The sequence below is a fragment of the Tribolium madens genome, unplaced genomic scaffold (genome assembly GCF_015345945.1).
Source record: "Tribolium madens isolate multiple individuals breed KSU strain unplaced genomic scaffold, Tmad_KSU_1.1 Scaffold_97;HRSCAF=244;Tcas5.2_LG3a, whole genome shotgun sequence".
NCBI classification, from domain to species: Eukaryota; Metazoa; Arthropoda; class Insecta; order Coleoptera; family Tenebrionidae; genus Tribolium; species Tribolium madens.
Window position 1 is genome coordinate 12,722,526 of NW_025401069.1, and position 13,467 is coordinate 12,735,992.

Consider the following 13,467-nt stretch of genomic DNA (forward strand, 5'->3'; position numbering starts at 1 on the left):
AAAATCTTGTCTCCCTCATCTGTAAAAATTACAATATAAATATATGTTTTCTTTCATATAGAAAGGAAAGTCTATAATTCTGTTTTATCACTCAAATTTTTTTTTAATAATTGAGCCAACAGGTGTGAGCAAGAAAACTTTTCCTGAAAATTTCACCTGAAAAATTGTGTAATAACACGAGCGAATATTAATTCTAGTACAGTATTATGATCCTACAACATGCAACAACATTGATTCTATTAACCTTGACATACCCATTTTTACAAGTTAAAAAATGGTGGAGGCGCCGGGCTAGTGTTAAAATTTGCTAAATTTTTATTTAGTTTGTTTATAATAGAAATTTTCTTACCATATTGTTGGTTTTCTTAGACGGCACTGGTCATTTCCTGTGGTGCAATGCGTAACGTCTGGCTCATTCGTCACGTTAAACCCGGCGTCGCGACGCTCTTTATCTTCCGGACTCGAGTGCACTGCACTGAGCGACGTCGTCGTCGACCAAGTCGTCTCTTCTCAAACGCATGCTCTTTGCCGCAACCCTACCACTGGCGTGTTGCCGTGCCAGGAATTTATAAACTCTCTGTTTACATTCTTTCACTCATGAATCGTCTTGGTTTCAACACGCCGCCGAGGAAATGCTTCGCAGTTTTATGATACGGCGAGGTGTTGCCAACAAGCGTCAGACATGAATGGAATGAATTTAACACGGCGAAGGCAGGAAATAAATTGCAGGGTTTAGAAATTGTCAAAATGCGGCGGGAGAGAGTGGAAAAAGCTGATAAATTGTGGAGTTTATCTTGTTCTTTCTTAACATTTTATCCATTTGACTATTTTTAACTATTTGAAGTTTACACACATAAAACGTAAAAACGCAAAAAATTAATTTTGAAAAATTTGTGTGTGAATGAGTATTTTGAATAGAGGAGACACACTGGCCGGAGGCGTGGAAGCGCAGCGACTAAAGTTGCTTGATGGTTTTTGCACTTCTTCTTACTTTAGCTCCAAAAAATGTTAGAAATATGAATTTAAACTGATGTGGTGTCAATTTTGGTTTGTTATAAATAGTTATATACAGGGTGTTTCAACGAGTCCATTAATGACCTTTAAATGGTGAAATTAAAGAAAAATATATAGGACATTGGTTGATATTAATCTAGTCCATCGCCTAAAATGATTTTCAACTATACAGCGTGTCTCAAAAATAAGTTACAATACAAACTTGTGTTTTTTAAATGAAACACCGTATGTTTCTTAACGTTTTTGGATGTAGATTTTTATGACAATGTTTTTAAACTTAAACTTTTATTGGGCGATTTTGCTTACTTTTAAAAATAAGATGGTTTTTTTCACGAAAACATGCACTTTTTAAACATTTACTACAGTAGAAATATTTTTTTTACAACCGCAAAGAAAAAAGTACAAGCTATAAAGTTTTAACATTTTTTTAGTGTGTTGCATTTGCAAAGATAAAAAAATGAAGGCGTTTCTTGAAAGTTAAATAAATTAAAAAATTTAAATTGAATACCCTATTTATTGTTTTTGCATTTAAAAGATTATTAAATTGTCTTTCTAAAATTACTTACTTTTAGGTGTTTATAATCAATAACTAAAAAAGATATTTAACGTTAAACATTAAAAAAAAATACTTTTGTTTCAGTAGCCAAAAAGTGCACAGTTGCACAAGAGATGGAAGAAATATCACTTAATAATCACATTTGTGTTAAACTGAATTTATTATTCTTTATTTTTACAATAAAATGATTCGAATTTCAGTATTTATAATGACTTTTACACTATCTACATAGATAAATCAACGGATAAGTGATCCGTGGTGAAATTACTATGGTTGCTATAGATATTGATAGGCATTGTTGCTAAAATTAATATTAAATGTTAAATATCTTTTCATTTATCAAGTCTAGACATTAAAAGTTTATTTTTTAGATAGAAAATTTATCAATCTATTAGATGCAAAAATAAAAAGTAAAGTGTTCCATTTAAATTTTTTAAGTTATTTAACTTTTAACAAACTTCTTAATTTATTAATCTTTACAAATGCAAAACACTAAAAAATTGCTACAGCTTTAAATTCTGTACTTTCTTCTTTGCAGTAGTAAGAAAAAATTTGTTCTAGCTGTCTTAGTTTCTGTGTAATAAATTTGTGTGTGTTTGTTTTCGTAAAAAAACGTCTTATTTCTAAAACTAAGCCAAATCGGCTAATAAAAGTTTAGCCTAAAAACATTGTTTTAAAAAGCTACATCCAAAAATGCAAAGAAACATACGGTGTTTAATTTTAAAAAAACACAAGTTTGTATCGTAACTTGTTTTTGGGACATGCTGTATAGTTGAAAATAATTTTAGGTGATGCACTAGATTAGTATCTATCAATGTCCTATACAATTTTTTTAAATTTTATCATTTAAAGTCACTAATGGGCTTTTTCATTTCACTGGGATACCCTGTATGTTGTGTAAATTGTTGTTTTTGCTAGTACTTAAACTTTTTTTACATATAAAACTTTGTCCAATTTAATAGTTAAAAAAGACTTTTTTGAATTTTGTCGCTATAACATTAATAGGAAATTGTGCAATTCCAACATGGCAGTTGCATGTAAATGCCCAACCGCAACACAATTCGATCAATTTTCCCCAACACGCATTTCGCATCAAATTTCGCAATTTATTTTAAACCCATCTCCAAACTACCCTACACGGATAATACCGATCCTGTTTACAGATCGATAATTCGAATTAAAAGCTTGTAAATTTACAAATAATATTTAACGGTGTGTGAACGTGACAAATGCTTCAAAAAGTACACTAAACCAAACGAAATTATCAATTATTCGTTAATTTTCGTCCCATCGGAGCGTTTTATTTCATTTGCTAACACGACGTGATACATGACCGAATTAACGAGATCCAAGCCTCAAAAAATAAACAAAATTTACTGTGACGCAACGGGGGAATGTTTCGAACGGGGTTTGGGGGTTCTAGACGTTCAACCGGTGCGTGCCAATGTAGAAAACTTACAAGGATCGAGACACGATGTGATAAATAATGGAATTAATTGGACCTAAGCCTGGAATAATACGCAACATTGGAATGTTTCCGTTCTAGACGTTCAACCAATGCGTGACAAGGTAGAAAAATTACAAAAATTGTGTAAAACGCAAGAAATATTCAAATTAACTAAATTCAAACCTCAAAAAATAAGCAAAAACTTATAATGACGCAACGATGAAATATTTCGAACAAAATTTAGCCGTTCTAAACGTTCAGTTGATGCGTGACAAAATAGAAAACTTACAAGAATCGTGTAAAACGCTTGCAATAAATGAAATTAACAAAATTAATTTCTGGAAAAAAGTAGAAATTAACAACAACGCAATCAAAGCCTGAAGAAACTGCAAAAATTTAGAACAACGCAACGGTGGAATGTTTCGAACGGAGTTTGCTCGTTCTAGACGTTTAACCGGTGCGTGTCAAGGCAGCAAACTTACAAGAATTGTGTAAAACGCAAGAAATGATCGAATTAACTAAATCCAGGTCTCAAAAAATAAGCAAAAATTTCGAACATTGCTTAACCGTTCCAGACGTTCAACCAATGCGTGTCAAGGTAGAAAACTCACAAGAATCGTGTAAAACGCTTGCAATAAATAATCAAATTAACCAAATTAAGTCCTGGAAAAAAGTAGAAATTTACAACAACGCAACGGTGGAATGTTTCGAACGGGGTTTGGCCGTTCTAGACGTTTAACCGGTGCGTGACAATGTAGAAAAATTACAAGAATTGTGTAAAACGTCTGCGATAAATGATCAAAGCCTGAAAAAAACTGCAAAAATTTAGAACAACGCAACGGTGGAATGTTTTGAACGAAGTTTGGTCATTATAGACGTTCAACCGTGTCAACGGTGCGTGTCAAAGCAGCAAACTTACACGAATCGTGTAAAACGCAAGAAATGATCGAATCAACTAAATCCAAGCTTCAAAAAATAAGCAACAATTTTCAACAACGCAACGGTTTCATGTTTCGAACAGGGTTTAACCGTTCCAGACGTTCAACCAAATCGTGTCAAGGTAGAAAACTCACAAGAATTGTGTAAAACGCTTTCAATAAATGATCGAATTAACTGAATTTAAAGTCACGTAACGGTAGAATGTATCGAACGGGGTTTGGCCATTCTAGACGTTCAACCGATGCGTGTTATGATAGAAAACTTACAAAAATTGAGACACGATGTGATAAATACTGAAATTAACCAAACTCAAACCTGAAAAAAATTGCAAAAGTTAACAACAACGTAACGGTGGGATGTTTCGAACCGGGTTTGGCCGTTCTAAACGTTCAACCAATACTTATCAAGGTAGAAAACTTACAAGAATCGTGTTAGATGCTTGCATAAATGATCAAATTAACCAAATTAAATCCTGGAAAAAGTAAAAATTTACAACAACGCAACGGTGAAATGTTTTGAACGGAGTTTGGTCGTTCTAGACGTGCGTCAAGGTAGCAAACTTACAAGAATCGTGTAAAACGCAAAAAATGATCGATTTAACTAAATTCAAGCTTCGAAAAATACACAAAAAGTTGCAACAACGCAACTATTGCATGTTTCGAACAGTGTTTAGCCGTTCCAGACGTTCAACCAATGCGTATCAAGGTAAAAAACTCACAAGAATTGTGTAAAACGCTTGCAATAAATAATCAAATTAACAAAATCATATCTTGGAAAAAAGTAGAAATTTACAACAACGCAACGGTGAAATGTTTTAAATGGGGTTTGGCCGTTCTAGACGTTTAACCGGTGCGTGACAATGCATAAAAATTACAAAAATTGTGTAAAAATGTGTAAAAATAAATGGTCAAAGCCTGAAGAAACTGCAAAAATTTAGAAGAACGCAACGGTGGAATGTTTTGAACGGAGTTTGGTCGTTCTAGACGTTCAACCGGTGCGTGTCAAGGCAGCAAACTTATAAGAATCGTGTAAAACGCAAGAAATGATTAAATTAACTAAATCCAGGCCTCAAAAAATAAGCACAAATTTTTAACAACGCAACGGTTGCATGTTTCGAACAGGGAAAACTCACAAAAATCGTGTAAAATGCTTACAATAAGTGATCAAATTAACCAAATTAAGTACTGCAAAAAAGTAGAAATTTACAACAACGCAACGGTGGAATGTTTCGAACGGGGTTCGGCCGTTTTAGACGTTTAACCGGTGCGTGACTATGCAGAAAAATTACAAGAATTGTTTAAAACATCTGCGATAAATGATCAAAGCCTGAAGAAACTGCAGAAATTTAGAGCAACGCAACGGTGGAATGTTTTGAACGTAGTTTGGTCGTTCTAGACGTTTAACCGGTGCGTGTCAAGGCAGCAAACTTACAAGAATCGTGTAAAGCGCAAGAAATGATTAAATTAACTAAATCCAGGCTTCAAAAATAAGCACAAATTTTCAACAACGCTACGATTGCATGTTTCGAACAGGGTTTAACCGTTCCAGACGTTCAACCAATGCGTCTCAAAGTAGAAAACTCACAAGAATAGTGTAAAATGCTTGCAATAAATGATCAAATTAACAAAACTAATTTCTGGAAAAAAGTAGAAATTTACAACAACGCAACGGTGAAATGTTTCGAACGAGGTTTGGCCGTTCTAGACGTTTGACCGGTGCGTGACAATGTAGAAAAATTACAAGAATTGTGTAAAACGTTGCGATAAATGATCAAAGCCTGAAGAAACTGCAAAAATTTTCAACAACGCAACGGTTGCATGTTTCGAACAGGTTTTAACCGTTCCAGACGTTCAACCAATGCGTGTCAAGGTAAAAAACTTACAAGAATCGTGTAAAACGCTTGCAATAAATGATCGAATTAATTAAATTCAAGCCTCAAGAAATAAACCAAAATCACGCAACGGTGGAAAGTATCGAACGGGGTTTGGCTATTCTAGACGTTCAACCGATGCGTATCAAGGTAAAAAACTTACAAGAATCGTGTTAGATGCTTGCATAAATGATCAAATTAACCAATTTAAATCCTGGAAAAAGTAAAAATTTACATGAAAAACGCTTGCAATACATTAAATTAACTGAATTCAAGCTTCGAAAAATAAAACAAAATTACAATCACGCATCGGTGGCATGTTTCGAACAAGGTTTGGCCATTCTAGACGTTCAACCGGTGCGTGTCAAAGTAGAAAACTTATAAGAATCGGGTAAGACGCTTGCAGTTGTGACGGAATTTAATCAAAGGGTTTATTTGAGAGGTGTAGTAGTTAGGTCAAGTGCACTCGAGAATTGCTCGCGGCTTTAATTATGAGCAAAATTAAACCGCCTTACCCTTGCGGCAATTTATACGATGGGTTTATCGATCGGGAAAATTGTCATTTATTGTTTGGGGCCCATTGTCTTTTTTTCCCGAAATATTAATTATTTCAATCCCGTTTATTATGTAAACCAAGCTTGATAAATGCCGGCCATTTATTCCAAGAGATGTTATAAGTTAATTATTAAGTCGAGTGAAGGAGCTTTATGGTTTCTGCTCAGGTGTTAGCGAGCTTAAAGATGAATACCAACTAGAAAATATTTCAAATGTCGTCGTTAGCTCAGCTATCAATTTGATTACATCATTATCACGTCTTTGCGCTCCCTTTACACCAGGAACATGGAAGATAAATATCTTACACTCGGGTGCCTTTCTCTCTTATTTACCAGTCAAAGTACATTTTTCTACTATTGGACCTGGAGTTCACAACACTTAATCGAAGCTCTTTGAAAAGCAATTTAATCCTTGATAGCTTTCGATCACACTCGACTTGTGCTCCATGCCACCTAATAATTCTCGGTTAAGCTCATCAATCGGCAGTTAAAATAGCTAATAATCCTAGTTAATTAATCCAAAAATTGAGACATTAAGACTAAAAATGAAAAAATGGAACAAAACTTAATAAGGAAAATAATAAGTTTTTTCGAAGAAAGTGAAAAATGATTAAGAAAGAAACTTGTAATGAGTTAAAAAATTGAAGGATAGATAAAAAGAAAGAAGGATTAAAAATGTTTCAAAAAATTGTTTGTAAAAGAGAATACGAAGAAGAAAAATAATGAGAATGAGAAAAAGAAACATTTGAAGAGTTGACTTTTTTATGTCATTCTTTGTATAAGTATAGTATAATAAATAACGAGTATGTGTTTATTATGCAAAACTATTTAAAAAGGAATGGAGACGAAAAATTTCAAAAAATATAAACGTTTGAGAAATAAAAAGAATACGGGAAATAACAAAGGAAGATAAGGAAGAAAATTATGTGATAATTTAAAAAAATCATTGAGACAAAGTTTAGTAAATTACAGGATAAAATGGAAAAATAATAAATAATTAAAAAGACAATACAGGATGCGCCAGAACTTGCTCCCCAGAGAAATTTTTTAAGTAAGGTAAGATACCAGGAACATGAAAAAAATGTTTAAAAAATTCTATCTATCTATCTGACATTTGACATTTTTTTATATCTATTTAAGGACATTGATGATCTTGTATATGTTTTTTTACAATTATTTAGTAAAGGGACAAAAATTTTGCCAATAAAAGCCACAAATAACAAGCCTATAGCAAAAAAACTTGGAAAATAATTTTTCCAACAGAAATAAATAGAATCAAAGTGCAAACTTTAAACCCTCATAATTTTTAAATTTTTATAGATAATTTTTTTTAACATATTTTCCATGTTCCTGGTATACCTTATATGGCATTTTTCTCTGGGGCTCGAGTTCTGGCGCACCGTGTACATTTGGAGAAAAAAATATTGAGAATGAAAAGAAATAAAAAAAAATGTTAGAAATGGACCAGAATCTAAGTGTTGCTTAATGTTAATTATTGAATTAATTATCCAAAACTGTATAAAGAAAAACAAAAAAAGACTAACAAGAAATATAAAAAATAAAAAAAACTGAAAATGAGATATATTGGAAATGAGACAAATAGAGAGTAAATAATTAAAAAAGATCTGAAAGGAATATGAGGAAGAGAAATTATGTAATAATTTAGAACAACCATTGACACAAAAGTTTAAAAATAGAAAAGAAAATTGTAAAAAGAGAGAAAATGTTTAAGAATCGGTTCAGCATCCAAGGAGTTGATTTTTTTATATCACTCAGTATATAATAAATTATAAAGAAAAAATTAAGAAAAAATAACGAAAATTTTGCTCTAAATGTTTTTATTATTTTTTCGCAGTCTTAACGCAAAAATTGTCCATTCACTTGCCAATCCCCAGCGCCTAATCCGGGCTTACTTCCGGCTTGTAAACACGATTAAAACTCCGGAAAGTGAGAAATTCCAATAGGTTTCTGTCGTCACAGTTCCGGAGCTGCGACCACCTAATTTATTATGTTTGACGGAAATATTAAGTCGAGATCCCTCGATGCTTATTGGACCGTCTTGAACCCCGGATAAAGCACTCCGGGAGTCCGGGCTTACTGCTTGTCTCAGTGTGTATAAACGGGAAGATGGATGGTGTTTTAACACGACACTTCCGTTCACACATCGTGATATTTTAAACCGGTCCCGGAAATACCGGAATTAGATCAGCACTGTCGGGGTTAATTCAGTTTCAATGAATCGAATTCGCCCAAGCTCTTAAATATTTATTGAAGAAGAATGAGCGGCCGAAAGCGAAAAGTTCGATCCGGATTTTTTATCACCTTTATTCTATTGCCTAGGGCACAACTCGAAAAATATTTATCTAAACTAAACTGACAATTGGGAGTTTATCGCCAAGGGCGCTTTCAATTTCTCCTCGCAAGAGCCATTTTTTTCCCGGTGAAACCCATTGTCGGCGAATTAACCACCGAAATTGCGTATAATTGCGTTTCCATACGGCTGTGATCATCATAACACAAATCATGAATAATCATAGTTTAGAGGCCGCCCTATATTCCGCCCCTTTTAGCACAATCAATCAATAGCGCCCCATTAACGCCTTAATAGACCCCGATGGATTGCTTTAACACAACCCACCTGGAATTCCCAAAGGAAATGATATTTTGCACGGTTTATGAACTGTCATTCCGCTCCGGTAATGACGGTAACGGTTGTTAACTCTGAGTTAATGACGCTCGCATCGTATCGATTCCGGGCCCCCATTGCACGCCACTGATCTACAATCATTGAAAATCATTACATTGCAAAACAACGACGGGATTATGAGGTGCTAAATGGGATTTGTCACGTGGCCAGCAACTGGTGGTCCGAAAACCAATGAATTTTTACTACGATCTAAATTAAGAAAAAAAATACCGAAAATGCAGTTTTTGCGGCTGTCAGACAAGGCAAAGCCGAGTCTGGGATAGCAGATGAGTTCAAAAACTTTTTACGCAAGTGTTACAAACATTTTTTTTTCTGTTAGAGCTTCCATAACACATTAATGATTAAAGATAATAAATAGTACTTAAAATAATTACTTTCCTAGCACTAGTAATGGTTTTGGCTGTTTTGCTTGTACTAGTACCTAAAATGACTATTTTACGAACTATTTTATTGAGTTCAAAAAATTCAGTTTAGGGTCCGTAAAACAGCTATTTTTAGAAACGCATAAAATAGTACATTATGTTATTAGGAGTAAAAGTGATACTCTATGTGATGAAATTAAACATTCATCTGGGCCATAACAAATTACTTTTACTCCAAATAACATACGTTATTTTATTTTATCCGCAAACGTATTCAGATCGGGAGTAACACTATAATTAGCAAGTAAATGAACAAAATAATCTGAACGTTTTACAAGTAATAAAATCATAACAACGCTTATTAACAAATATCACGCGTCATTATCAAAATTTGGGTTGAGATTTTCGAAAGTGATTAGTGCAGTTAGTAGTGCAAAATTTTGAATGCTGATGATCTATAATGAAACTGCTGAAACAATTGAAAAAACAACATTGGTAAATGTCAATAATGTCCTATTAAAAGTAAAAACGCTTAAGCGCAAAAACAGGATTATTACTCGATAATTGAAAAGTGAAACTTTTACTTCTGACATTTAGTCACAAAAGTAGTCACTTTGGCGATGTTTGTGAATAAAAGTATTTTTATAAGAATATTGGGAGTTAAATTCTTAGATGGGACACCCTGTAATTGCATTTTTTTTTACGTTTACATTTTTCAATTTTCAACTAATTATAAATGTTATTATATTTTTACTTTATTTTAAAATTCTTTATAATATTGTAACACAAAATTTTAAAATAGTACATTATTCAACGATTGAGAAAGTTAGCCATTTCTACGAAGATGAGATTTACGATACGAGACAAAGCTGACTGGAGTAATTCATCTGAGTGAAAATGGCCATTTCTCACGAATTTAATACTATGTTTTTTCTAATCTTAAATAATGAGTGTAATATTTCATTTTATATTTTCTTTTTATTGTGAACATTCACGTTAACTAATTTTTTTATTTTCTCTAAAGTTAAAGAATGCATAACTTTCTTAACTGAAAACGTAAGAGAAAAGTTCCCTTTTGTGACGTTTGTAAATAATAGTATTTTTATAAGAATTATAATTTAGATACCTACCCAAAATGAAAAGAGATATTGGGAGTTAAATTCTTAGATGGGACACCCTGTAATTCCATTTATTTTATTTTTACGTTTACGTTTTTCAATTACCTTTTAACTAATTATGAACGTTCTTATATTTTTACTTTATTTTAAAATAGTACATTATTCAACGAGTGAGAAAGTTGGCCATTTACACAAAGATGAAATTTACGATACAAGCCAAAGTCGAGTGGAGTAATTCATCTGAGTGAAAATGGCCATTTCTCACAAATTTAATACTATATTTTTTCTAATCTTAAATAGTGACTATAATATTTCATTTTATATTTTCTTTTTATTGTTAACATACAACCAACTTTTTGTCAATTTTTTCCACAGTTAAAGACATTTGTGACATTTAGTCATAAAAGTAGTCACTTATTTTTAGTAGTAGTAGTAATAGTATTTTTATAAGAATTATAATTTAGATACCTACCCAAAATAAACAAAGATATTGAGAATTATTTTTTTACGTTTTTCAATTACCTTTCAACTAATTATGAATGTTTTTTATTTTTTTTTATTTTAAAATTGTTTGTAATATTCTAAGACAAGATTTTAAAATAGTACATTACTCAACGAGTGAGAAAGTTGTCCATTTCCACAAAGATGAAATTTGTGATACCAGCCAAAGCTGAGTGGAGTAATTCATCTGAAAAGGGCTATTTCTCACGAGTTTAATCCTATATTTTTTATAATGACTGTAATAATTCATTTTATATTTTCTTTTTATTGTGACCATACACATTAACCAATTTTTTTTCAATTTTCTCCACAGTTAAGGACTGCATTACTTTCTCAATTAAAAATGTAAGAGAACAGTAAAATTCCTTAATATGATTAAAAAATTTTTTTTTGCTCTTCTAGATTATCTTTATACGCTGATTTGTATTTGATATTTTATTTTTTATGTAATCCTGTGATATATTTTAATCCATCATTAAAAAATATGTTTGACTAACGAGAAAAATGTTTACATTGTGCTCAGTTTAATTAAAAAAAGTTGGGAAACGCTCCAACAGATGTATTGTTTCATTTTTCATTTGGCTTTTTTCTGATTAAAAACCGGATGTTTTGTGAGCATCTAACCGAAAGCCATTGCTGTTCCGCATGAGTGGTTTAGTTAAATCTTGTTTTATATGATGTCTGCATCGTTTCAATGGTTTTAAAATGTCACTGCGTCGTGAATGTGAGACAATTAAAAGCGCGTAATTCGGGCAAAAGCTCATAAGGGCAGTTAAGCCACCCTTACAAAGCTGCGGTATTTCGTTTCACACCCTTGAGAGTGCTAACGTAGGGTGTTTACTCAGTGAAAGACTGTCTTAATTCAACTAGTTTTATTAAAAAAATTTAGTTTCGGTGGGGTAGTGTTGAATTCTCACTTCTTGGCCTCACCATCATTCTGGCTTGCTTCAAACTGTAGGAAACTCCTCGAAATGAGTTCCAGTACATCACACGACCTGCCATTTCATCCAATGTTGAATCTTTTGTTTTCAAATATTTTCCAGTCAGCTGACATGCCATGCAATTATTGTACCACCAAGCCCCGTCTAGAAAAAACTCCCAAGAGTGTTATACACAATTTTTTATTTATCACAGGGCAACTTGACAAATGATATATCATTTTGTTCGTCTCAATGAGACAGATCAAATGCACTAAAAAAAAATTAAAAAGTCCACACACTAAATTTTTTTTTTTCTAATTTAAATGAATTTGAAATAATTTAACTTCAAAAAATCATTACTCAATTACTCAATACTCAAATAATCGAAAGAAAAACCCTACGAGTATTTTTTTTCATCATCACCATCGTGTAGAGCATCTTTATTAGTTGAAATCTAAATTTTTAAAAAAATATTCCGAGTAGTTTTCAAGATATGATTTTTTTTTAAATTAAGGTTTGCTAATCATACAATGCGCCCCATATAGGAGAAATGCATGTTAATCTTACTAAAAATTGCACTGTTATAAAAGTATTTGTTTTAAAACTCTTTTTTGCCTAAAAATGGTCAGTTGCACTTTTTTTATTCTAATTAGAATAAACAAAAATTGTTTGTTTACTTAAAACAAACAAGGAGTACTTGCGTACTAATTAAAGCAAATAAAGAGTTTTTTTGTTCTAAAAATGATCACTGAGCAAAAAGGATCTAGAAGCTTAAGGCACGACTCTTAAACAGATACACTACTCCAAAAAATTAAAGGTACAAAAAATTTTCCTACATTTTTTGGTGATTTTTGAAACGCTGTAACTCATCGAAAAATCGTCATGTCTGTATTTACAAAAAATCGTGAAGCTTTAAGTATCTAGTTTTGAGATCATTTGGCAAATATTTTTTTCTGTGCTACGGTTATCACGCAATTCTAAGTAACAGCGCGAGAAAAAAAATTCTAAATTTTTATGTATTTGTTTTTGGTCCACTGTTTTTGGACGTGAGAATTTTTTTTAGTTAAGTCAATGCATCGGCCGGATAGCATGTTTGTTCACCTTTAATATGCTTGTTTCATATTCTCTTTACGTTAATTTTTCGCTGAGATATCTGACTTTAAATGAAAAAGGATCCTCTTGTCTTTGATCATCAATATCTCAGCAACCACACAAAGAATATAAGGGAAGTGTCAAAAACTGGAATAAATGCCTTATATAAGATCTTCGATTGATTTTTTTGTACATATTTTTTTTACCTTTAATATTGGTTAAAAAAAAGAAAAAGAAATAAGTTTTTCCGTTTTCATGGACCGATTGATCAAAGTTTTGCAAAAAAATAAAAGGAACAATTGTACATATTGTTTCTGAACATCGTTTAATCTTCGTCAAGATGAGAAAAACAATTATTTTCAGCTTTCTTTTACAATTTTGTATTAG

The 13,467-nt window shown here is 32.1% G+C and overlaps 2 protein-coding genes across 4 annotated transcripts in view; both read right to left on the reverse strand.

The window, feature by feature from the left end:
• Nucleotides 1-466, reverse strand: part of LOC123014574 (CCN family member 1) — a 45,314-nt gene extending 44,848 nt beyond the window's left edge. For both annotated transcript variants that reach the window (XM_044413764.1, XM_044413763.1), the window contains exon 1: nucleotides 350-466. In XM_044413764.1, coding sequence (XP_044269699.1) covers nucleotides 350-352 — 3 coding nt within the window. In that variant the 5' untranslated portion in view covers nucleotides 353-466. The remainder of the gene's footprint in view (nucleotides 1-349) is intronic.
• Nucleotides 467-11,934: 11,468 nt separating this feature from the next.
• LOC123014675 (fibrinogen C domain-containing protein 1-like) overlaps nucleotides 11,935-13,467 on the reverse strand; it is a 3,963-nt gene continuing 2,430 nt past the window's right edge. For both annotated transcript variants that reach the window (XM_044413897.1, XM_044413898.1), the window contains exon 4: nucleotides 11,935-12,153. In XM_044413897.1, the coding sequence (XP_044269832.1) occupies nucleotides 11,954-12,153 (200 nt within the window). In that variant the 3' untranslated portion in view covers nucleotides 11,935-11,953. The remainder of the gene's footprint in view (nucleotides 12,154-13,467) is intronic.